General features: G+C 43.1%; 1 protein-coding gene across 1 annotated transcript in view; it reads left to right on the plus strand.

The window, feature by feature from the left end:
- The window catches only part of TBC1D22B (TBC1 domain family member 22B), a 68,866-nt gene that overhangs the window by 12,382 nt on the left and 29,706 nt on the right, over positions 1-26,778 (plus strand). The window contains exons 3-8 of the mRNA XM_069487639.1: positions 13,271-13,578; positions 15,696-15,875; positions 16,394-16,464; positions 17,854-17,982; positions 20,012-20,077; positions 23,537-23,651. Coding sequence (XP_069343740.1) covers positions 13,271-13,578; positions 15,696-15,875; positions 16,394-16,464; positions 17,854-17,982; positions 20,012-20,077; positions 23,537-23,651 — 869 coding nt within the window. The remainder of the gene's footprint in view (positions 1-13,270; positions 13,579-15,695; positions 15,876-16,393; positions 16,465-17,853; positions 17,983-20,011; positions 20,078-23,536; positions 23,652-26,778) is intronic.

Here is a 26,778-nt window from a genome sequence, read left to right on the forward strand (position 1 = left end):
AGTCAATGGGGAAGTAAAGATAATGTGCAATTATAATTTCAACTATCTGACATTCTGGAAAAGGGAAAACTATGGAGATAGGAAAAACATCAGCGGTTGCCAAGGGGTGGGACTTAGGGGAAGGATAAATAGAAGGAGCACAGAGGATTTTTAGGGTGGTGAGAATACTCTGTATGATACTATAATGGTGGAAACATGCTCTTATACATTTATCCAAACCCACAGAGTATACAACACCAGAGTGAGCACTAACCTTAACTACTGACTTAGAGTAATTATAATGTGTCAGTGTAGGTTCCTCGATGGTAACGAATGTACTACTGTGGTGGGGGCTGTTGATAATGGGCGAGGCTGTGCATATAGCGGCGAAGGGAGTAGATAGGAAATCTCTGTACCTTCCTCTTGATTTATTAAGAACCTAAAACTGTTCTAAATAAATAAAGTCTTTTACAAAAAGAAGGAAAAAAGATAATGTGCATTAAGGTATTTTTGAATACCTAGAAAAATGCTATATGAAATATACATTATCAGTATTTAAAAAAAATTTTTTTTTTTTTTTTTTTGAGACAGAGTCTCACTCTGTTGCCCGAGCTAGAGTGCTGTGGTGTCAGCCTAGCCCACAGCAACCTCAAACTCCTGGGCACAAGGGATCCTCCTGCCTCAGCATCCCGAGTAGCTGGGACTACAGGCATGCGCCACCATGCCTGGCTAATTTTTTCCATATGTATTTTTAGTTGTCCAGTTAATTTCTTTCTATTTTTAGTAGAGACGGGGTCTCGCTCTTGCTCAGGCTGGTCTCGAACTCCTGAGCTCAAACGATCCTCCCACCTCGTTCTCCCAGAGTGCTAGGATTACAGGCGTGAGCCACTGTTAAATAACTTAGCTGAATATTTGGTATACTTTCTATAATTCTACCTACTTGTTCTTTTTGTGATTTGGCAAGTATGTAGAAGACACAGTCTTCTGAATTACTGTGGGAGCATGACTGCTGTTCTTGTCTGTAAGATGCACACTTATTATATCAGAAACCATTCTAGTATAAGCTCCTTGAGGCCAGGGACTTTGTTTTGTTCACCCGTATACCCTTTGTACCTAGAACAGCATGTGGCACATAGTAGGCACTGAGTACATGTTTATGGAATGAGAGAATGAAGCTATCTCGTTTACTTAAACAGTGGCTTTTCTTTAATGTTCCTTGGTTTGCACCTTTTATATTAGCTCCTCACAAGGGGAGCATGTTTTCTGTGATATCTGTGTAGTCTGTCCATTAAATAGAATGAATTCTCTTTCTTTCTTATCAAGGATAGACTATCTGGTCTGTTGGCACGTGTGGCAGGCACTATTGATTACCTTGGTAGTCATCCCTGACCCTGCTTGCTTTTTTCATGCTTAAGAACCATAATTTTATTCAGATATTGAGTAAGCAAAAATACACTTAGGGCAGGTATTAGAATTAGTTTGAGCCTCTTATGATAATGTTTTTGGAATCCCAGTGACTGGTCTAGGGTGGTCTCATCTCATTTGTTCTGGCCTATAAAAGAAAGTCTCTTAAGGGTGGGTTCTTGGAAAGATTTTCTTTTTTGATCAGAGAGAGATCACACAAGGAAGGAAGCCTCTTTTTGCTGCCACTCACCTGTTCCCTGCCTTTTGAATGTGGAAGAATGGAAGTAAGATGCTGAAAGCTATGGCAGCTAACTGGTAATCCTGAGGGAAGGGCCGAGAGAATTGCAGACACACCAGCCCGAGTCCTGACATTGTGGTCTTTCCTATTTAAGCATCACAGTTGAGTATTCTCTTGTAACAAAAAGCATTCTCGTCACAGCCAGGAGTTATTGATTAGTAATAGATACATTCCAACACATTTTATAATAACCTTTGATAAACACGTGGCTAACATATAAATCTTTCCATCCACTCATATGTAAGGCAGTAGGTCTACTATCTCATTTTATGTTTTGATCAGGGTCACCATATGCCATCTGCACCTGTCATCAACTGAGCTTTCCCTTATTCTGTATTTAGGACATATCTTCAGAATATCGCCATATCCCAAACTGCCAAGGCAAACTTTATATACTCTTGTTTTCTTACCTGTTAGTGATATAAAACAGTGAATATTTTCACTGGTCATTCAGCAGAGTGGTAGTCACACTTTCAGCAGAAGTAATCACTTAGCTTTGCAATTTGGGGGGAATTTAATTGTCACTGAATTAATTGCTCACCTTTTTCATGTCTGTGGTGGTTTGATATTAATACTGCACAACATGAGACCACATCTAGGTCTGCACCAGATTGTTTTACTCTTTCAGATTGTTGCTATAAAACATTTATCGTCCTTATTTTAGTACCTTTGTTGGGGCATTTTTATGACTTTCTCTGCGACATGATTATTGTTCCACTTCACACCATCATTAATTACTGTGTGGCTAATCCCCATCACAGTGGAAGCCTTTATGTAGGGTCTTCAATCATCTAAACTGCACAAACACAGCAAGTCATTCCCTGTCCATGTATATTGACTTCAGTTTGTGAAATTATTACTATTAGTGATGATATTGGCTGCAGTAATTTTTATAGCTCAGATAAAACTAGTCTTACTGATGAGCAGCTCCATTGGCCACTTGATAGGATGACAAGCTTCTAAATTTATTATTTTCTGAATTGGTGCTAAAGTATGATAGGTCCTAGTTCTGAGTTATCAAGCAAGTTCACATGAAGCCACACTGGTTACTAAGATGACTGATTTATTTGAATGTTACTAAATTTCTCCACTTGCCTCAAGTCACTTACTGGTGTCAAACATTTGTTTAAAAAATTCTGTTAAGTGAAACAACCGCATCAGTAAGACAGTGTAGTAGTATCAAATTATGGAATGATTGATTTTTTTTTTTTTTTTGGTCTTCCCAATCAGTGTAACCTATGACCACTCTTTTTTTTTTTTTTTAACATACTCTGAAGTATTTGCGTTACTATTTAACAAGTTACTCTTTACCAGTCACCAAACCTTTCACTAAGTCTTGCTCAGATGTGCCATTCGTTATGTTTTTGAAAGTTTTTAGTGTCACCTGCACTTTTCAGATTCCGTTTTCTTTGCCAGTTAATAGCTCCATGACCTTGGGCAAGTTACTTAAACTCTCTGAGCCTTAATTTCCTCATCCATAAAATATAGTAAGACTCACCTCACAGAGTTGCTGTGAGGCTTGCATGAGGAGTCTGTAAAAGTGTTTTCTAAACTATAATTTGGCATACAGGCGTAAGGTGGTATGGTGAAGGTATCCATCAGAGGTCAGTTGGGTTGTAAGTTTCACAGAGTTGTGTTTAATCCTGATTAAACTTCAAACCACACCGTGGCACTCTTGTGCCTTGAGTTAGGTATAATAGTTGGGACCATGTTAAAATGAGGTAGCCTATAAACTAAAGGTATCCCCAGCTGGAATTACCTGGATTAACTTTTTTCTGTAACTACTAAGGTCAACAAGGAGGGGAGACGTCTCTCTTCCAAGGACCCCATCCCTAGATGTGGCTTCTTCCCTTCCAGGCTACCTACGTGACACACGCAGTCTATTCTGAGTAGACAGGAAGTTTCTCCTACAAGGTGAGAGAGTTGGGCTGTTGGCTGTGCATACTTGAGGAAACTTATAGCTGGTGTGGGGCTCAGTTTATTCGGCAACTCCTCTTCCCAGGCTGCAGATCCTTCTAGGCCTTTACCCTCTTCTTTTTAACTAGTTTTTCTAGATGGAGTAGTTAGCACATGCTGGCTCAGGAGTCAGGTAGACCTGGATTTGAGCCCAGACTTCACTGTCTGCTCATGTCCTTAGTAAGCTTCAGTCCCCTTATCTATAAGTGGGAATAATAGTGCCTACCTCATAGGCTTACTAATAATTGTTAAATTAGAAAATGGGTATATATAAAAATTAGTACTGGTACCTAGTGAGTAGCCAATAAATGTTAATTATTATTTATGTGTATATGTATGAGCTTAGGTTTCTCCTCTGGAGAGAGCAAAATTAATAAACATGGAAAAGCTTCAAAACCTTAAATCTTACCATTGTTGTTCATTGTCCCTAGTATATAGAGTTTTCTTCTTTCCTCAGAAGTGACCCAAAGTATCTTTTCACTCCTTGCTTTCCTCTTTTGTTCTTGTGGGAGGTTCTCACCAATGTTGTTTTGTCCTCAAACTCCTACCCTTTAATAGGTGATACCAACCCCTTCCTCTGTAATGGCCTCTTTCCTCAGGACAGAGATGACTTTTAAATTGGTTGGTTGAGTTTTGGTTTTGTGGGCTAGGTGTCCCTAAAATAATTTCTGGCAGCCTCAAAATGGTCTGCCTTGAATCTCATATCTTTCCGTCACAGGGAATGACAGCCTTTCCTTCCTCCTTTCTTCTTCATTGTGTTGGAAAGTGTCCTTCAATTTCTATTTGCAAGTTTTCATTTGCATAAATTCCAGTTCATAATCTACTTCAATTGTATTGAATTATCATCTGCTTCAAAAATATAATGAAAACCGGGGCCAAGACGGCGGGCTAGAAGCAGCCTGCACTCGCTGCTCTCAAGGAGAGGATTAAAGGTTGTGAGCTAATGCTTGGCGAGAGCTTTGTGGATTATCAAAAGTGACTGGAGACACCCAAAGTGGGGGAGAGAGAAGTGGGATGATCTGTTCGACAAGATAGGAAGGTACCTGGGGGAAGCGTCCACACATGGGGAAGGGTTAGGGGAGAGTTCCCCAGGGCTCTGTGCTCCCCCAGCGGACGCTGCAACACAAGCTGTGAGCGGCTCCGCCACCACAGCAGGCCTCCACACTAATTAGGGAGCTGCTTGGAGACTGTGCAGCAGCATTGCACCGGAGAGCGCGCACAGTGGGGTCCCGTCAGCTTCTGGTCTCAGGTTGCTGCAACAGATGCCACTCTGCACTCTCAGCCCCAGAGTGCCTGGTCTGCAGAGGGGTCAGCTCCACTGCAGCCACCTCCCCATTACCCCTGCCAGGCCAGGGAGGGAGTAGGGGGGGTGGGTACTCTCACACACACTGTGACTGGGTGCTGTGCACCTTCCAAACTCCTCCTACTGGCCACCTCCCAGGGGTCCCAGCAGAGCAGGTGCCCACTGGCCCTCAGCATCTGCTGCTCCCGTCCCACCATCTCAATATTGCTGCCGCTACCACCTGAGTGGCACCATAGCAGCTGCCACAGTTGGCTACCCTGGATGGAGGGAGAGCCCCAGCCACTGCCACTCCCTAGCTGGGCACTGCATGTCTCCCCAGCCCCACCAGCCGTGGGTGGCCCAGCTGCTATAGCATGACGAGCCACCCTGCCACTGGCCACAGTCCCACAACCTGCTCAGGCACCGGCTAAGGCCCCCTGATCTGTCCAGGCATCTGCCAAGGTTCTTTGACCTGTTCTGCTACTGACTGCAGTCCCATGACATGCCCAGGCACTCATGAAGCCCCCATGACCCACCCCACAACTGACTGTGGTCCCCTGCTGCATCCAATCACCTGCCGAAGTCCTGCAACCTGCCGTGCTCTGGCTGCAGTCCCACAACACAGCCAGGCACCTACAAAGGTCCTGCCACTTGCCATGCTGCTGGCTGCAGTACCACGATGCTCCCAGGTACCTGCCAAAGTCCCGTGATATACACAGGCACCTGTGAAGGTCCTGTGACCCACTCCACTGCTGGCTGTGATTCTGTGGCACACCCAGGCACCCACCAAGGTCTTGCAACCCACCCAGGCTCTTACCAGGGCCCGCTGACCCATCTGGGTACCCACCAAAGTCACACAACCTACTTAGGTGCCTGCCAAGGTCCCATGACCTGCTCAGGCACTGGCCAAGGTCCTGCAACATGCCCAGGCACCTGCTAAGGTCCCACAACGCACCCAGGTGCCAGCTAAGGTTATGCCACCCACCTCCATGGAGAGGGACTTGCCTAACACCCAGGAAGAGCTTCCAACAGTGGCCTGGGAACCAATCCACCAATATGAACCTATGTTCCCCAGCACCAGCTTGGACTGTGACTACCACAGGGGAATGGATGTTGCAGGAGAACAGCTGCATTACAGGTTCTCAGTGCATCCGCCCCTCTCCTGCCGGATCAGTCCCCCAGAGTAGGACACAAAAGTGCTGTCTAGGGATCTCTCCTCCTTCTCACTAAGTAGGAGAGTTCCCAGCAAAGAACAGGTACACCGCAAACCCATCAGCCCTGAAGCGAGAGAAGAGGCTTCAGATGAGAAGAAACCAACAAAAGAATTCCAGCAACATGAAAAAACAAGCTCATTCAACACCCCCAAAGGTTCACAACAGATCCACAGCAATGGACCCCAACCAAAAGGAAATTGCTGAAACGATGGAAATGGAATTCAGAATGTGGATGGCAAACAGGATGAATGGGAATGAGGAGAAAGCTGAAAACCAGCACAAACCAAAAAAATATTTTAGGACATGGATGAAAAATATGAAAAATTTGCTAAAGAGATAGACAACATGAGAAAGGATATAACAGAACTTAAAAAAATGAGTCATTTAGAGAATTATAAAATAATGTTGCAGAAAGCTTCAACAACAGGCTTGACCAAGCAGAAGAAAGAATCTCAGAGCTCAAAGACAAGACTTTCGAAATAATCCAGTCAGCCAAACATGAAAAAGCAAGAAAGTAAAATGAACAATTAATGCAACTATGTGAAATGAGCCAATATATGAATTATAAGTATCCTGGAGGGAGAGGAAGAAAAAGCAAAAAGCATGGAAACCTATTTGAGGGAATTATTGAGGAGAACAACTGTGATATCACCAGAAATTCATATATCCAAATACAAGATGGTCATCGAACACCAGAAAAATTCATAGCAAATAGGACATCTTCAAGACACACAGTCATCAACCTGGCCAAAGTCAAAAGAAGGAGAAAATTCTATAAGCAGCAAGATGAAAGCAACAACTAACCTACAAAGGAAAACCCATCAGGCTAACAGCAGATTTCTCAGCAGAGATCTTACAATCCAGAAGGGATTGGAGCCCCATTTTTAGTTGTCTTAACAGAACAACTGCCAGCCAAGAATTTTGTATCCTGCAAAACTAAGTTTCATAAATTATGGAGAAATAAAGATTTTTCCAGACAAGCAAACACTGAGGGAATGTGTCACTACTAGATCTGCCCTACAGGAAATGCTCAAATAGCACATTAAATACCCACCAGTGTAAAAACACCCAAAAGTTAAAGCTCAGAGCTCTTATTAAACAATAGTACAAGAAAGAAAATAAAACAATAAAGTATCATCTAACATGATGAACAGAACACCATCTCACATATCAACTTAACATAAATGGTCTAAATGCCCCACTTAAAAGACATACATTGGTTAAATGAATGAAAAAACCCAACCCAAACATTTTCTGTCTCTAAGAAACAGATCTAAACCACAGTGACTCATGCAGACTCAAGGTAAAGGGATGGGAAAAAAATATTTAATGCAAATGGAAACCAAAAGCAAGCAGGGGTAGCCATTCTCATATTAGATAAAATAGACTTTAAATTGACATTTAAAAAAGACAAGGATGGTCATTATATAATGATAAAAGGAGGAATTCAACAAGAAGACATAATAACCCTAAATATATATGCACCTAATGTAGGAGCTCCCAGTTTCATAAAGCAGATCCTTCTAGATCTAGGCAAAGAAATAAACAGTAGCATCTTAATTGCTGGGGACTTCAACACCCCACTGACAGAACTGGACAGATCATTAGAGCAGAAAATGAATAAAGAAACACTGGACTTAAAGAGGACTCCAGAACAAATGGACCTAACAGACATTTACAGAACATTCTACCCGAGAACTACTGAATATACATTCTTCTCATCAGCACATGGGACATTTTCCAAGATTGGTTGTATCTTAGGCCACAAAACAAGCCTTAGAAAATCCAAAAAAAATAGAAATCATTCCATATATCTTCTTAGACCACAGTGGAATAAAACTAGAAATTAATTCCAAGAGAAACACTCAAAACTACACAAAGTCATAGAAATTAATGATCCTTGGGTCAATGATGAAATTAAGATGGAAACTCAAAGATGCCTTGAACTGAATGACATAGGGGACATAAGCTTTCAGAATCTGTAGGATACAGCAAAAGGGAAAGTTCAAATGCCTACATCAAAATGACAGATCACACATTAACAACCTAATGTCACATCTCAAGGAACTAGAAAAAGAACAAACCAAACCCAAAGCTTGCAGAAGGAAAGAAATAACAAACCTCAGAGCAGAAGTAAATGAATGGAAACCAATAAATAAATAAATAAAAATGAAGCCTCAATGAAACAAAAGTTGATTCTTTGAAAATGTAAAATCGATAGACGACTAGCCAGATTAGCCAGAAATAGGACAGAAAGGACTCAAATAAGCTCAATCAAAAATGAAAAGACATTACAACTGATACTGTAGAAATACAAAATATCATCTGTGAATACTTTGAAAATCTCTACGCAAACAAACTAGAAAACCTAGAGGAAATGGATAAATTCCTGGAAACACACAACCTCTCAAGCCTGAATCAGGAAGAAATAGAAATCCTGAACAGACCAATAATGAGCAGCAAGATTGAAGCAATAATAAAATATCTCCCAACAAATAAAAAGCCCTGGACCAGATGGATTCACAGAAGAATTCCACCAGACCTACAAAGAAGAACTGGTACCTATCCTACAGAAATCATTTCATAACATTGAGAAGGAGGGAATCCTCCCTAACTCATTCCACGAAGCCAGTATCACCTTGATACCAAAGCTAGAAAAGGACACAACAAAAAAAGAAAGCTACAGACCAATATTCCTTATGAACGTAGATACAAAAATTCTCAACAAAATGCTAGCAACTGAATTCAACAACAGATCAAAAATCTGGAGGCATCACATTACCTGACCTCACTTGGTTATAAGGCTATAGTAACCAAAACAGCATGGTACTGGTATAAAAGTAGAGATGTAGACCAATGGAAAAGAATAGAGAACCCAGAAATAAAACCACATAGCTATGACCAATTGATCTCTAACAAAGCAGACAATAACATACACTGGGGAAAGGGAGCCCTATTCGATAAATGGTGCTGGGAAAATTGGATAGCCACATGTGGAAGAATGAAACAGGACCACCTCTCTTTCACCATATACAAAAATTAATCCAAGATGGATGAAAGACTTAAATGTAAGGCATGAAACCATAAAAATTGTAGAAGAAAACATGAGAAAAACTCTTCTAGACTTCAGCCTAGGTGAAGAATTTATGACTAAGATCCTAAAGACATTTACAGCAACAACAAAAATAAATAAATGGGACTTGATTAAATTAAAAAGCTTGTGCACAACAAAGGAAATAATCAACAGAGTGAATAGACAACCTACAGAATGGGAGAAAATATTTGCAAACTATACATCCAACAAAGGACTGGATGTTAATCCAGAACCTATAAAGAACTCAAACAAATCAGCAAGAAAAAAACAAACAACCTCATCAAAAAGTGGGCAAAAGACATGAACAGTAGTTTTTCAAAAGAAGGTAGACAAATGGCCAAGAACATATGAAAAAATGCTCAACATCACTAATCATCAGGGAAATACAAATTGAAACCACAGTGAGATCCCACTTTACCCCTATCAGAATTGCCATTATTAAAAAGTAAAAAAACAATAGATAGTGGCGTGGATGCAGAGAGAAAGGAAGACTTATACACTGTTGGCAGGACTGCAAATCAGTACAACCTCTATGGAAAACAGTATGGAGATTCCTCAAAGAAAAAAATGTAGACATATCATTTGATCCAGCAATCCCACTGCTGGATATCTACCCAAAGGAAAAGAAGTCATTTTATCAAAAAAAAAAAAAAAAAAACCACCTGTATTTGAATGTTTATTACAGCACAATTCACAATTGCAAAGACGTGGGACCAACCTAAGTGCCCATCAATTCATGAGTGGAAAAAGAAAATGTGGTGTGTCTATACCATGGAGTACTGCTTAGCCATAAAAAGGATTAAATAATGTCATTTGTAGCAACTTGGATGGAACTGGAGACCATTATCCTAAGTGAAGTATCTCAGGAATGGAAAAACCAAACACCTTATGTTCTCACTACTAAGTGGGAGCTAAACGATGGGTACACACAGACCCAAAGAGATATAAAGGACGTTGGAAACCAAGAAGGGGAGAGGTGAGGGAAAACAACCTGAGTACAATGAATACTGTTCTGGTGACAGACACACCAAAAGTGCTGACTTAAGCATTATACAAGGTATCCATGTAACAAAAACATTTGTGTCCCATTGATATTTTGAAATAAAAAAATAATGAAACCTCAGATGCATTAAAGAGGTATAAGAAAAGCATAACAAACACCCAGATACCCCCCCATCCAGCTGATTTACCTCCTCCATTTGGTTGGGAAGCTGGTCGTCTGCTAGAACCTGCCACTCAGCGCGGCCTGCCTCTTGCTGTCCTGTTTTCACCTAGGCCAGGGTTTGCATGTGCTTCACCCCATATTAGACCATCAGTTTCCGATCAGCTTTATGATCTGAGTGAAAAGTCAGCTTCTTGATTTGATGATTTATTTAAAGAGTTCTCAAACCTTCCAGTATTTATGCAATCTTTGTAGCCTCCAAGAAGGAAAACGATACTAACCACATATTCCTGTGTAGTATTTTGTAGACGACAGATCTTTCTTACACATCTGCCTATTTGTTCTCAGCAGCAGACCCCCTGAGTTGCTACTGCAGGTGGTGGATCCTGGATTCCCTTTCACAAAGGAGAAGCAGTCGGTGGATGAGTGTAGAACATGCAGCCTCAGTATGTTTGCAGAGGAGCAATTTGCCTTTTGGCCAATAGGTGGATTTTTATATGTGCAAATATTTGTGCTGCATTGCCTCAGTTTTATTTGCTTTGGTTTGGGCACTTCTTTGTTTCCTATTTTTCTTTCAATAGGCTTATGTGTACTCTTTGGGAATTGATGAAGTCCAGCAAAACAACCTTTTCCACTGATTAATAGAAATGACATGTTCATTGTAGGAAATGTGACTAATTCAGAGAATTATAAAAATGAAATTAAATATCACCTATAATTCCATAGCCTAAAGATAAGCACTGTTAAGATTTTGATGTATTTTCTTCCTGGTCTTTTTTATGCACATATTTTTTTAATACAGAGATCATAAGAAATGTATAATTTTGGGCTCTGTTTTCATTCACTTTATTGAGATCATTTGCTAATGTTAAATAGCCTTCAAGGTATGGTTTTTAATGGTAGTGTAACATTCCATCTGGTAGCTAAACCATAATTTATTAAATCATTTCCAATTTTTAGATGTTTATATTGTTTGTAATTTTAGCCAAAATAACTAACACGGGTATAAACTATTTTAGATCATCTTTGTATCTTATGCTCAGAGATTATGAACCATTTTAAGGTTCATGGTGTGTATGTTGCCAGATTGTGTTCCAGAGGATTATACAGCATATACCCCCTCCTGCAGAATTAGTTGGTCTCACTACACCTTGGTCAGCACTGAAGAGCATAAGTCTTTAAATCTTTGCTAATTGAATGGGTGAAAAATGGTATCTTGTTTCCATGGCATTTGGGCTGTTATAATCTTGTGTTCTTTTGTATTTTGTGTAACAGATTTTCCTTTCCTCGTTATTAGTGTGCACAAATAATGCCGCAGTGATACCACTTTTTCATAATAGGGACATTCTGATGAGCTGTATGAGTTACCAGACTGTATTTATTGACATTAATAATTTAAACTCTCTTTTACAGCAAGTATTGGACTCATTTAGGGAGGGAGGACAGGTTAGCAGACCACCCACCTCTATCCGAAGGGAAGAAATCTCTCTTGGAGATGGGGGAACTTCTGCCCTTCTGGCAGAGCCTCTAGAGTTACCCTGTCTTGCTGGGGGCAAACAGTGAGGCATTTCAATGATGTTTTAACCGCGTTACATTCTGGTCCCCATGTACTGTAAACTCACACAAACCTATAACCTCTGCTTCCCTGTTTGGGGTCTGAGCGATGCTAGATGAGACTGAGTTAGAAGTGTCCTAACCAGTCTCCTGGAACGGGAATAAAGGCTCCCAGACCTTAAGGGGGAGTGGGGCTCAGGACGCAAAGAGAAAAAGCTTAGGAAAGTAGGAATGGTTCACGTGACTCTTTGGACTAAGCCCCCTTTTCTCAATAGGTTAATCTAGTGTTTCCCAAACTTCAGTCATGTACTATATTCATGATTTTTTTTTTGCCATATTCTATACTATTATTTACTAAATACATTTTAATTAAGTACTCATTTATTCAAATAGATTTATTTTTTAAAAATAAACCCTGTACTTCCATAAATGGAAAACCAATAATGTTTGCCTTAAATAGAAAGTAACCTTAAAAATACACACAGTGAAAAACAAAACAGTCTTATTAAATTCCACACCAGATCCTATTGCTAGCAAATATGTTGATCCTGACGCTGCCCTCATTTTGTTAAAAAAAAATAGAATCTTAAAGACAGAGTAGCACCAAACTTAGACTTTCTCCTCAAGGCTAGCAGAAGGACTTTAACAAAATAAAAAATGGAACAACTGTTCATTTTGTGACTTAATGTTCAATGCTGTATATATGGAATACCTAAAATCATTTCCTGTTCTGCCAGTAGTTTATGTCCCACTCTAATGGATAGTTTAGGTTATGTTGTCATAGCGAATTAACTGTGAAATCTCAGTGGATTAACACAACAAGGGTTTATTTCTTGTTCATGCTACGTGTCCAAAATGGGGTGAAGAAGTAAGGGGAGAAGCAGGCTCTGCTCCACAGAGTCACTCGCTTACCCAGGCTGAGGGAGCCGCCACCATTTGAAACCTTGCCAGTCACCATGACAGAAGAGAGGTTATAAGAGAACCCACGCCTATTATTTTATACTTTGGCCTGGAAGTGATTACTTCACTTTTCTTCTCAGCCCATTGGCCAGAGCTAGACATAGCCTTGCCTAAATGCAAGGGGGCTGGGAAACATAGAGGAACACATGGGATGTTTGGTGACCATCGCTATCTCTGCTACATCTGTCTCTGCTACATAGGGCTGGCCTGGATGCATCTAGATGAGGAATGATGTGGTGGTTTTTGTTTGAAGAAGCTAATGTTTATGTATGGGGTCGTTTGTAATATTATTAATATTGTATTAAGCTAGTGAAGGTGGTCAGATGTGTCAGACCATTCCTTGGTAATGGTGTCTCCTTTCTTGAAGTTTCATTAAAGAACGGTCAAAAGTCAACACGATTCCTCTGAAGAATAAGAAGGCCTCCAGTTTTCATGAGTTTGCCCGGAATACCAGTGATGCTTGGGACATTGGTGATGATGAGGAAGAGGACTTTTCCTCACCTTCTTTCCAAACTCTGAACTCAAAAGTTGCTTTGGCAACTGCAGCCCAAGTTCTAGAAAACCACAGCAAGCTGAGGGTAAAACCAGAACGGTCCCAGTCAACGACATCCGACGTTCCTGCCAACTACAAGGTCATAAAGTCCAGCAGCGATGCCCAGCTGTCCAGAAACTCCAGTAAGTCCACCCTGCCCCTGCCGTAGCTTCAGCCTTCTCAGCAGAGTGCATTTTAAATAAAAACGATCTTTTTAAAAGGCAGCACTCAGATCTTCCCTTGGGTGACAAATGAGCAAGCCCAAGCCAAGGTTCCTCAGTGAGCCTAAGAAGTCACAAGCTGTGCTTGCCCCTCCTGCCTCGGTGGCTCTGGGCCCTCACTTACTGACACCCAAGTCTTGCCTGCCATTCTCCTCTCCTCTTCCTTTCTACACGTGTAGTGGGGTCCAGAAGTTATATGGTTTGATGGCTTCATGTGGCTTTAGGCATGGTCAGGTTTACGAATATTGACTAATGTATTTAAAGTTGTTAGTGGCTGGATTTCACAGACGTTTTGGCCTGTTGTTAGACTTGTTCAGGCCTGGAGAACGCCCGCTGCTTCCTGCTCCTGGGGGAGGCACCAACACGTGCCTGAAGGCACCAGGTCACAGATCCCTGAGGCAGGCTGCCCATCGGCTGGGGTGGGCGGGGGTGGGGGGACAGGAGGAGAGGCCTGCTCTGTTTCTATTCAGGAAACTGGCCTCAATAACTGGTTGGGGCAAGGGTGGTTTTATAAAACGTTTGGGGGCTCTCACTATACTTTTTTCAGTATCCATTGCTGTGTTTCATGTTGCAGTAATGGATTTTATGGAAGTTGGTTATTCTGAGCTGGAGAGGGAAGTGCCTTTATTCTAGTGAGAGTTGAAATGGCTGACTGGTAAAGGATGAAAAGGAAGTGGAAGGTTGTCAGAGCCCTGGACTGTATCTGAACCTTCTGTGCCATGCCCAGATGGGCATTTCATGTTGATTGACTTGGGTGCCCACAGCTACAGGCTGTGGAAGGTGTCTATGCACCATGATTGAAGGTCTCCAAAGGTTCCCAGCATGAGGAAGGCCCCCACCACAATCCCTGATGAGCTGTCCTTGTGCAGCAAGGACCCCCAGAGCATTCTCCTTATGGGGGTTCCCTCCTGTGTGCATCTGTCTGGACATAGCTGATATCTGAGATGCACATCTGTCTCAGCTTTGCAGTGTGTGGTCTGCATTTTCTAGGCCCCCTGTTACACTAGGCATCCCACCCAAGTGCCTTGTGGCAGTTGTTTTTATAAGCCTTCTGGTAGTACTAGTTAATTAGTATTCACTCTCTAATTTTTGTTGTAACTACTACTTTTTAAGGCCCAGATATATAAGCTGTCACTTGTAAATTACTAAATCTCTCTGAGCTATAGTTTCTCATCTGTAAATAGTTATAAATTCCTACCATATATTGTAAGGACCCAATGAGAGATCATACATATAAGTGACCAGCACGGTGCCTTACACATAGTAAGCACTCGATATATGTTAGTCCTATACTGCTTATTCTTCCTCCTGTCCATCTGTTCTAGAAATGTCCAGAATCAGACAGAGTTCAGCTTGAGTCTGTGTCCTGTAATTTCAGTCATATCCTGGCAGAATTAAAAACTGGTTCATTTTGGTGGGAAACATAGGAAGAGAAAGGAACTGCAGCCACCCAAGGCAGGATGGCCTTAGGCCAGAGCTTCTCCCTGGTGAGCAGGGCACACTGGTGGGCCAAGAACAGGTTAAGGTTGTGCGGGGGATATTGATCCCCTTAGCCCTTGGGCGGCCAGGTGGGGCTTAGGGCTTGTGGAGAGCAGCCACCCCCCCTTACTGCAGTGTGCTTTGCAGTGTCATCATTTCTCGTGTGCCCAATGGTGTGGAAAGGGAAGGAAAACACTGCCTTAGATCGTGTTGCTACCAAACACATTATTTGGCACCGAGACAAGTTTCAGGTTGGGGTATGAAAGCAAACATTTGATTTTTTTTTATTTTCCTCTGGAGTCACCAAAAAAGTTCTCAGAAGTTGCCGCAGCCCCTGGAGCGTGTTAGCGCCGTGTCTTGGTCCGCATGGTGTAAATGCAGCCCTTCCTCTGGGCGGCGAGCGGAGCGGGGCTGGCTTCCCGCCCCCCACTGCCCCTCCGCCGGGCGCCCCGGGCACACACAGCCCTGGAGGAGGACACAGATGCTGAACGGTTAGGTTTAAGGCTTTTCAGAACCTGTGCTCTTCACACAGCCCGTTCTTCTCTTTCCGATGACCTCAGGTGATTCGTGCCTGAGGAACCCACTCCACAAACAGCAGTCGCTCCCTCTCCGGCCCATCATCCCCCTCGTTGCCCGGATCTCAGACCAGAACGCTTCTGGGGCTCCCCCGATGACCGTCCGGGAGAAAACCCGCCTAGAAAAATTCCGTCAGCTTCTCTCCAGCCACAACACTGACTTAGGTGAGTTCTTGTGAGCCCCGGGCAAGGTAGGGGCTTTTGGTGACTGGAATTCCCAGAGACCTGGAAGCTATTGCTCTTTATTCTTCCTTCTTTTACTTTTCTAGCTTCTCCTGATATGGTGCCCATTGCAGTGACATGCAGGTACTAAGTCAGAAGTATGTTACTAGGGATAGGGACCCAGTTAGGTGGGACTGGTTTCTGTGGCCTGTAGACCATAGTGCAACTATTCTGGCTTGGTCTTTCCTACCTCAGGGGGGTTTTTACTGAAATCCACACCCACTGGTCTTTCGGTTCCCTTCTAACTCTCATCTCTGAGCTGACTGGATGGCTACTGCAAGGGCGTGTCCTTGGCACTTTGCTGCTCAGGGCTGTTGTTCTGGGCTTTCCCCTGTGCTTATGGGTAGCAGGCGGTGGTGGTCTGACTCCTTCGGTAGGAAGCATCAGGCAGTGCTGGCTGCAGTTTGTTTTCAGGCACTTGTGGGGAGAGCTAATGCAATGTGGCTGTGTTCTGTTTGCAGATGAACTGAGGAAGTGTAGCTGGCCAGGGGTTCCCAGGGAGGTTCGACCTGTAACCTGGAGACTCCTGTCGGTGAGTTCTACCCACTGTGTAGAGAAGCGTGAGCCTCACACAGCCCTTCTTGCCTGATGAGGTTAGTCTGGACACATTGGTCTTACTCCATAGACTTCTCTTGTCCTGCTGGATATGACAGAACTGTGGGACTGTAGTCCTGTTTCTGTGCATAAAGAAACACATTCTTGAGAGTTTATTCCCACACATATAGAAGAGCACAAGCTTGTCCCAAAGTCACAGCCTCCCTTTCTTAACAGTGAGGAAGAAGACAGGGTGGTCCCAGCACTAGCTTTGAGCAAGCTCCAGCATTCCTCGAGCTTCACTCCTTTTTTCAGTAGGAGTAACCAATGAGGTTGATACCACTCTGCAACTGTGAAGGGTTGATAAATGGGCCTCCCCTGGAAGCCTGACTAGTGCTGCTTTCACCAAGTATGGAGCACTGTGCCAGCCACCACGATAGGGACACTTGGGTTTCCTGAACTTGTAAAATTCATTCATTCTTCTAATAAGGATTTATTGAGGGCCTGCTGCTTTGCCAGGCACAGTGCCAGGTGCTGTGAACAGATACAGAAACGAGTAAACCACAGCCCCTGCTGTCCAGGCACTCGCCGTGGAATGCATTACATCAGCACTTGAGAGAGAGGAAGGGTCTCTCTCCTGGCTGCTCTCCCCACCCCACTGTTGTAACCGTGTGAGCATTGCCTCTGCCACTTCTAATAAGTTTGAATGCTATTCAGAGTAGATTTGGTGAGAACGGAAGGGGAACAGAAGATAGAAGAATGAGACTGGAATCTAGACCAGGGATGAGAATGACAGTTGGCCTGGAGCTTTGGCTAGGAGGGGGCTGCTGCCAGAAGTTCTGTCTGGACGTTGTAGCTGCTATGTCACAGATTCCATTCAGCTTCCTGAGCCGGTAACTCTGAAAGTTACACTGGAGAAGAATGTGTAACTGGCATCAACTTACTTGGCACGCCACTGAGATGCACTGTAGAGATTGCTAGATCCCTGTGATTCTCCGAAGTACGCCCCTGTGTACACGCAGCCCTCGCAGGCCATGACTTGGGTCCAGTTCCCTCCCACTGACCTGCATTCACTGCTCTACTGTGCCAACTCCGGCAGCTCTGGCGTGCTCAGCAGCAGTGTGAGCTCCAAGCGCAGTGCAGGGCCAAAGGAGTGAACAATCCTGGGAAAGCCGGCCTTGCTGCATCTGCCCACATGTGGATCTCATTGAGTGAGGACAGGGCGAACACTGGGTGGCCAAAGCCAAAAAGGGATTTACCCTTGTCCTCTTGGCAGTTTTCATTCTGCTTCCTTGATAGTTTCCAAGCCATTTCTCAGGTTAAAATAAAAATTAAGAATTCATCCAACCAATGTCTGTCCCCATCTGACCGTCAGTCTTGTCTACAGGGCTATCTCCCAGCAAACACTGAGAGGAGGAAGTTGACCCTGCAGCGGAAGAGGGAGGAATATTTTGGCTTCATTGAACAGTATTATGACTCTCGAAATGAAGAACATCACCAGGATACCTACAGACAGGTACACTTATCACCTGCTGCTGCTTACTAGTCATACTCTTTAGTTACGTCTCCTAGGAGTGCGGTTGGGGTACAGATTTTTCAAGTATCCAGGCTGTGGTGTGCTGGTTAGAAATTATTCATAAGTTTATTCTCAGAACTGTTTCACCTCTTTCAGCAGCTCTGATTTTAGCTGTTTTAAATAAATAAACTTTTTTGGCATTAGTCAATGGTAGTGCTTCTCAAACTTTAATCTACATACAAATCACCGAGGATTTTAATAAGATTCTACCTGGAGATTATGAGAAAATGCACATTATGAGTCAGTAGGTTTGGGATGAGCCCTGCACTTCAAACAAGCTCTCTGGGAACGCCAATGCCTCTGGTCCACAGACCACACTGTGAGTAGCAAGATTATAGAACATGGCCGGGCGCGGTGGCTCACGCCTGTAATCCTAGCACTCTGGGAGGCCGAGGCGGGTAGATCGCTCAAGGTCAGGAGTTCGAGACCAGCCTGAGCAATGAGCGAGACCTCGTCTCTACTAAAAATAGAAAGAAATTATCTGGCCAACTAAAATATATATAGAAAAAAAAATTAGCCAGGCATGGTGGCGCATGCCTGTAGTCCCAGCTACTCGGGAGGCTGAGTCAGTAGGATCGCTTAAGCCCAGGCGTTTGAGGTTGCTGTGAGCTAGACTGACGCCACGGCACTCACTCTAGCCTGGGCAACAAAGCGATACTCTGTCTCAAAAAAAAAAAAAAAAAAAAGATTATAGAACATGAGAGGAGGAAAAGCAAACTCTCTCAGGAATGGTCCGGTCCCTCTGGACTGTGACATCAGTGTGTCCTTCTGGCTGCTACAGTACCTATTCAGGACCCACACCTGTCTGTCTGCAGGAGCCATAGCTATCAGTAGACTTGGCAGGGAATCTTCCATCATTGCCCGTAGTGGTCCTCATGGCCCGCAGAGGGGTCTGCTGGCAGCGTCACATGTGGAGGGAGGAGCAGAAGGTGGAAGATGGGGGTGGGCAACTATCTGATATACAACATGCCCCAAGAACAGAAGTAGCTTCTGCTGCTGCAGACACAAGACATAGTCTTTTGGATACCTAAACTGGACATTGAGAAATGACGGAACTGAAACCAACCATAGTGACTTCTTTGGTAACAGAAGTATGGACTTTTAGCTCCAGTTACTGAAGGCCAACTCCCGCCTGGTCCCTCCCCACTTCTCACACATCACGACTTCATAAGCAAGTCTTTCTCTGGTTCCCTATTTAGGCACGTTTTTGCGGCTGACGGAGCTCTTTTAGTTTTTGAACTGCGGATGAGTAAGATTCTGAAAGAGGGGTACACGCTTGTATCATACCTGTTGCATAAGTGCCAGCCCAGAGTGAAACGGACTCCAGAGCAACAGGAAAAAGCAGTTGATTCTCTTAGGTTGTGAGGCCTATTGCTATTTGACTTAAGTGGTTAATTTGGGGAGGTTTCCTTACTAATTAATAAGCTATTACTAAAATGGAAACATATTCCACATGAGCAGGTAGGTTAACTAGAATTTTTTCTTTTTTTTTTTTTTTGTTGTTGTTGTTGTTGTTGAGACAGAGTCTCACTTTGTTGCCCAGGCTAGAGTGAGTGCCGTGGCGTCAGCTTAGCTCACAGCAACCTCAGACTCCTCGGCTTAAGCGATCCTACTGCCTCAGCCTCCCGAGTAGCTGGGACTACAGGCATGCGCCACTATGCCCGGCTAATTTTTTCTATATAGATTTTTAGGTGTCCATATAATGTCTTTCTATTTTTAGTAGAGACGGGGTCTCGCTCAGGCTGGTCTCGAACTCCTGACCTTGAGCGATCCACCCGCCTCGGCCTCCCAGAGTGCTAGGATTACAGGCGTGAGCCACCGCGCCCGGCTAGAATTTTTTCTGAGTCAATCAGTTCTTTCTGAAGATAAACTGTGCTTTCTTACTCCTTTAATTTCTATTTTTAAAGAAAATAACTTGTCAAAAGGACAAACTGGCATTTTGTTTTTGGACATGGTTTCTGTCTTCCAGATTCACATTGACATTCCAAGGACGAATCCTCTCATTCCGTTGTTCCAGCAACCGCTTGTACAGGAGGTGAGGGAATTACTTAATGTTCTTTGGCTCTTCTCCCCCATAGCTCCGTGGCACCTGCCTGCAGGTTTACGGCTGACTGCGATGGTGCTTTGTGTTCACGTATGGGGCTTCGGTTCTTTCAGAGCACGTTCTCATGCGTTCTTCCTAACAAACCTGTGAGCAGAGTAGCACTCTGGGAGGTTAAGGAACTTGCCCACAGCCTTGAGGCTACCTGGTGACAAAATGAAGAACCCACATCTAGGAATTCCTATCCCTGTGTTTGCTCTACTTTATCAAGCCGGAGGTAGTGATTTTTAAAAATTGTGGTAAAATATACATTATATAAATTGTATCATTTTAACAATTCTTTAGCATGCAATTCAGTGGCATTAACTATATTCCCATTGTTTTACAAACATCACCGCCATCCACCTCCAGTACTTTTTTCATCTTCCCAAACTGAAATTCTGTACCCATTAATTATTAACTCCTTTCCCCAGCAGCCTCCATTCTACTTGTCTCTGACTTTGACTACTCTAGGTACCTCAAATAAGTGGAATCATACAACGTTTGTCCTTTTGTGTCTGGCTTATTTCACATAGGTTCATCTATGTTGTAGCATGAGTCAAGACTTCCTTTTTAAAGGCCGAATGATATTCCTTTGCATGTATGTAACACATATTGTGGATCCATTCATCTGTTGATGGACACATGGGTTGATTTCACCTTTTGGCTATTGTGAATAATGCTGCCATTAACTTGGGTATGCAAATATCTGCTTGAGTCCCTATTTTAAATTCTTTTGGATATATATCCAGAAGTGGAATTAGTAGTGATATTTTGAGACCTAACCAGTTACTAAAGCACATGGGAGGTCTCAGTGGGACCATTATGTTTTGACCCAAGCAGTAGCTGTAAACTCCTTGAGATTGGGACTTTGCTTTGCAGCTTTCCAGGAGCCAGGACACAGAGTGTTAGTGCTCTCTGAATTGAGCTTTCAGTTCTTGTCCTAAAGAGAAATGGTGGTAAAAATGCTCAAAATAATTTCTATTTGGCTTTGAATTATATTCATAATTGTTTAAATGTAGATGCCTCTGCTGGTGGGATCCTTCCTTCATGACTTGCCAGTGGCATAAAGAAGATTTTGAGGGTGACACTGTTATTTTATCTATAAGACTGAGCTCAAAGGAAACTAAAGATCCGTTTAGGATCCCTTTGTTCCTCCCATTCAGTTTCCCACAGCTCAGCCCTGCTTATTCCTTATTTTATCTTGAAGATGTTCAGATACTTATCTTTTACCTGTGCATGCTTACTCTAAACATGGAGATGGGGGAAGTTGTTTGTTTAAAAGGCTTCGCCTAGTAGTGGAACCTGAATACGAAGACAGAATCTCAAACTTTATTCTTTCCAGTTTTTCTTGAATCACCTTTTCATCTAGCAGGCTATAGTCATCTTAAACAAAGTAAAAATGCCAACCAAGGAGCAAAGAACTAAGTAACACTAAATAGAGAAAGGATTGCTTTGTAAACCTGAAAGGTACTTGACATTGACTATAGTAAGTCAGAATTACCCACACTAGTAGAAGAGGTGTAGGATAAACCTTCAGGGGTTATCCTGTCCACCCCTCTCTACAAGGTGGGATTATCCCAGACTCTTATAGTGAAGACCCCATGGTCTCCTCTAGTAACCAGGCTTGGTGCTGTTCAGTTCTCATCTCTTTGGCACCTTCGCTTGTACAGTGAGTGTGTCTATGTTGTCCCATCCTTACTAGAGAGGGATTATCGCAGGTCTGATTCTGAATAGCTAGCTTCCATGTACTTGGCTATTGTTAAAGCCAATTACCAAGAATTGTGTATTCACAAGGGGCCCATTGTGCAGAAAGGAGAAGCCCTTGTAAATCCTTCAGAAAGACTGCCCTGGAGGAACTTTTTAACAGGGGCATCCAGATGGACACAGGCCATAAGAGCTGCAGGAAAATAGAGTGGGGCAGGGAATTCTTGATCATTCTAGCTTGTGCTGTATTTTCTAGGAAGGAAGGGGGATCATTTAGCAACAGAGAGGGAAGAGTGTAAGAAGGCTTCTGTTAGAGTGTTGGACTTTACACAGATGAGGAGGCCAGGTCCTTCCCTCAACCACAAAGAGCAAGTGGGTAAGTCTAGTGGAGGCAGAGACCAGCTCACTTCCAGGCAGGGCTTTGTTTTCACTGCCAGTAAGGGCAGAAATGTTGACAGCAGAAGTGTTTCTCAGCTCTCGGCCAGCTGGAAGGCAGACTCAACTATGACAGAGGGGCTGGGAAACATCCTTTATTGTGTGTCTAGATTCTCTGTTCCTCCTACACTGATAACAATCTCCAGAAATCATATAACCATTTCCCTTTTATCAGCTCTCTGGGAAGTTTTTCTGCCTTGCACCTGCTAAGGAGGGCCTCTTCAGACTGACCGAGAGCTGCCTGGTTGGGACTCTGCAGTGTCCGTGTGCTGTGGGGACCCTCTAGTCTCCTTGTCCTACTGGCATGTACTCACCTCCCCTCTGCCGCCCGTCTGGTGAGGTCCGCAGAGACATGAGGCAGCCCAGTCAAAGCCAGTCTTAGGAATGTGTCAGGCCCGGGAGTTGTCATCAGGATGAAGGCAGGCGATGAGTATTATCAGGTTGAGAGAAGACGAGGAAAAAGCACAGAGGGTCTACTGAAAGCAGAGGGGAGTAGAGCTGAATGGGACAGGGGCCCATATGGTCCCTGTAAAGGGACTATAAAGATCTTTCCTTTGTCCCCAGCCTAGGCCTCTGGCTTCTTGTGGGTAAGATACTTAACCTAGAGGCTTTCCCATGGGGGCCCTGGTTGATTTCTCTGTTCTCAAATTCCCAACTGTAGGAGTCCATAGGATTTGGTTTATTTGACTTCCTATCCCCAACAAATGTCTGAGTTGCATCCTGATATATGAAGTGACTTCCTGCATGTATAGTCATCACTTGTTCCTAGTCAAGCTGAATTAAAACTAAATCTAGATCTTTCTTCTCCATAGGGAGAGAGGAGAGGGCGGTACAGGAGGTATTTCCTCTCTAAATCCTGTAATGACCAAAAAAGGTTTAAAAAAGGTATCAGAACTGGGATGCTCTCATATCTTGCTCTTAGAAATAGAAAAGCAGTATCTACAAATGAAAATGTGCTGGCTTGAATTAATGACATCCATTGCAAACCTTTTCTAAGTCGTTTTTTGTTTCTGTCTTTCCTTTTCCCAATTTTATATCATGGTGACCAGATACTGAAAAGATAAATAAAGAGCAAAAAGTATCTACCCCTACTTGAAAACAACTGGTGTGTTAGAAATTTTTGCATTTATATACTTCCTTCGACCCACAGTATTTTAAATTTTTTCTAAAAATTCTACACTAGCCCTGAGATAAATTGTGATGTAGGTAAGTGGAGGGAAAGAGTATGTCCCCATGGTTTAACACTCATGTCTTTCTTTCTCATTTTCCTAGATCTTTGAAAGAATTCTATTTATTTGGGCCATCCGACACCCTGCCAGTGGGTATGTCCAGGGAATTAATGACCTGGTCACTCCATTCTTTGTCGTCTTCCTCTCAGAATATGTGGGTAAGAAGCATGAGTACCAAGTTGAACAAGCTATTGCTTTTTCTTATCTGCCATCTGTTTGTTTGCTTTTCCCAAGAGTGTAGCCAGTGGGTATGTCTTGTTAAAAAAGAGATAGTGTCCTTGGAATACACAGCTAAAATTACTTTAACAACAGTTGCAGCCTGGCATTTATCTCTTGGGACGGTTACAGATCTCACCTAAAAAGACCTGCTTTGTCATAAGAGTGACCAAAGTGATATATTTATGTTCTGCCATAAACAGATGGTTTGATGATTTATTTGAAGTTATTTTAGGATTGTTTTGAACTTGTCCCCACATAGGCCCTCATCCATGAAAGCCGGATTTTAGGTTGGACGTCAGGCCTGCACACGTGAGTTCACTTGCTGTATCTTAGGAGCAGGATGGGGACTCGTGGAGAACAAAAGGTTGTAGCAGCAGAATCCATTTCATATGGGAGGTGAGGGAAGGGGCCAAGGAAAGTTCCAGGACCTCCTTCACCTCTCACCCCACTGGGCTCTTGTCACTTTGGAAAGTGATTAGATTTCACGGCAGCAGTTAAATTTTCTTATATTCCCAGCCTCCTCCTCCAGGCAGTCTAAATTAAGGAGAGAGTCTTAAAGGAGTTGAGGGTCCTGTTTCTCCTTTTTGGTTTCCTTAATCACTTGTGCTTGGAGGTTCATAGGAAAACCCATTTGTTATGGCCTGATGCTTTGTTCCTTTAGTCAGGTAATGAGAAGCTCATGTAGGAATAAGAACAATTGAATGGGATCTTAGAAAACTGTCCATCTAATTCCTCATTTCTCAGATGGGTTGTGAGACTCCCCACCTCCTTAATTAGTGGCAGGGCTAGAACTTGACCTTTTTCTTTAGACTCTGAAGGTAATGGATTATTGTGATTTTTGGAGGAAGCCATTCCAGGGAGATCGGAGGTTAATGAAAAGTGGATGAGAGTGGAGTCCCCTGGTGGGGGGCATCAGAAATGCCTCACTTGCGGCCGGGCGCGGTGGCTCACGCCTGTAATCCTAGCACTCTGGGAGGCCGAGGTGGGCGGATCGTTTGAGCTCAAGAGTTCGAGACCAGCCTGAGCAAGAGCGAGACCCCATCTCTACTAAAAATAGAAAGAAATTATATGGACAGCTAAAAATATATATATAGAAAAAATTAGCCGGGCATGGTGGCGCATGCCTGTAGTCCCAGCTACTCGGGAGGCTGAGACAGGAGGATCGCTTGAGCTCAGGAGTTTGAGGTTGCTGTGAGCTAGGCTGACGCCACGGCACTCACTCTAGCCTGGGCAACAGAGTGAGACTCTGTCTCAAAAAAAAAAAAAAAAAGAAATGCCTCACTTGGTCTGTCCTATTCAGGCTTTCTTTTTTTTTTTTTTTTTTTTTTGAGACAGAGTCTCACTCTGTTGCCCAGGCTAGAGTGAGTGCCGTGGCGTCAGCCTAGCTCACAGCAACCTCAAACTCCTGGGCTCAAGCGATCCTCCTGTCTCAGCCTCCCGAGTAGCTGGGACTACAGACATGCACCACCATGCCCGGCTAATTTTTTCTATATATATTTTTAGCTGTCCATATAATTTCTTTCTATTTTTAGTAGAGATGGGGTCTCGCTCTTGCTCAGGCTGGTCTCGAACTCCTGAGCTCAAACGATCCGCCCACCTCGGCCTCCCAGAGAGCTAGGATTACAGGCGTGAGCCACCGCGCCCGGCCTATTCAGGCTTTCTGATGGGGCTCAAAGGGATAGTGTTTTGTTTGGTCTTTCATGAGACAGTCTCAAAAAGTTAAGGCGACTGAATACCATCCCTTGTTCTGCTTAAGTAGTAGCAACCAGGGTAGAAGTAAAGGTGGAAGGTCCCTCTTGCCCCCTCTATCAGTAAGCAAGACTTAAATTTAGCTTCCAAAAACGTACAAAGAAAGCTTTTTCTAGAAGACTTTTTCACACATACACACACTCCCCACATCGATAGGTCACCTTTTGGAGGCAGCTTTATTCTACTGTGTTGTTTATCAAGAGAGCAGTTCAACTGATCTATTGGATTTTGTTTTGCTTCTTGCAATATTAGTTTTCTAAAATATTAATAGTATTAAAGGATGAGGCTAGGAAGGTATTAGTCCATTCGTTAATCTACATTTGAAATCTAAATGCTGGCATGAAATCTCGATATTGTGCCAGTTAAAAGTAATCCTTGGCAGCTGCAGTTCTGAACATATAGATCTACTTCATTATTTTCAGCAATTATGTTATTTCCATAATAAGACTTTGCTATAGTTTATTTAACTATTCTTCTAAAGAAGGTCATTTAAGCTAGGCGAGGTGGCTCCTACCTAGCACTTCGGGAGGCTGAGGTAGATTGCTTGAGGCTAGGAGTTCAAGACCAGCCTGAGTAATGGGGTGAGACCCTGTCTCTATAAAAACTTTTTAAAAAATTAACTGGGCATGGTGGCACATGCCTGTAGTCCCAGCTACGTGGAAGGCTAAGGTAGGAGGATGGCTTGAGCCCAGGAGTCTGAGGTTGCAGTGAGCTGTGATGACACCACTGCACTCTACCCGGGGCAGCAGAGTGAGACCCGGTCTCAAAAAAATTGAAAAAGCCATTTAAGTTTCCTATAATTTTTAGCTAGTATAAAAAACATTGCAATGAATATCCTTGTCCATATTTTCTTATGTATTTGTGTTAAAATACATATTTCTCTGAAAAAGTCCTAGAAATGAAATTGCTAGTCCTAAGAGTGTGCCAAGTAGGTACTACTAAATTATACTCCAAAAAAGTTTACACCAGTTTGTACTCCAGCCACTAATGTGTGGATGCACTTTTCCTCACATCCTTAGTGAAACTGGGTATCTTATTCTAGTTGTGTTTCACCAACTGGCAAACAAACCATGGTTTGTTTGAAATGGAATCTCAGATGCTTCAGTTTTTGTTTCCACTTGCTCATCAGTGAGGTTGTGCCTCCTTTATGTGTATTATTGTTTGTTTCTTTTGTTATCTGCTTGTTCAATCATTATCCATTTCTTTGAATGGATTATTGATCTATCTTGTTTTGTAAGTTTTTGTAGATTAGCTCTTTTCATCCTTCATCTGGTATGTGCTAAAAATATTAGGTTGAATCACATGAAATTGCTAATA

The sequence above is a fragment of the Eulemur rufifrons genome, chromosome 15 (genome assembly GCF_041146395.1).
Source record: "Eulemur rufifrons isolate Redbay chromosome 15, OSU_ERuf_1, whole genome shotgun sequence".
Classification (NCBI taxonomy): Eukaryota; Metazoa; Chordata; class Mammalia; order Primates; family Lemuridae; genus Eulemur; species Eulemur rufifrons.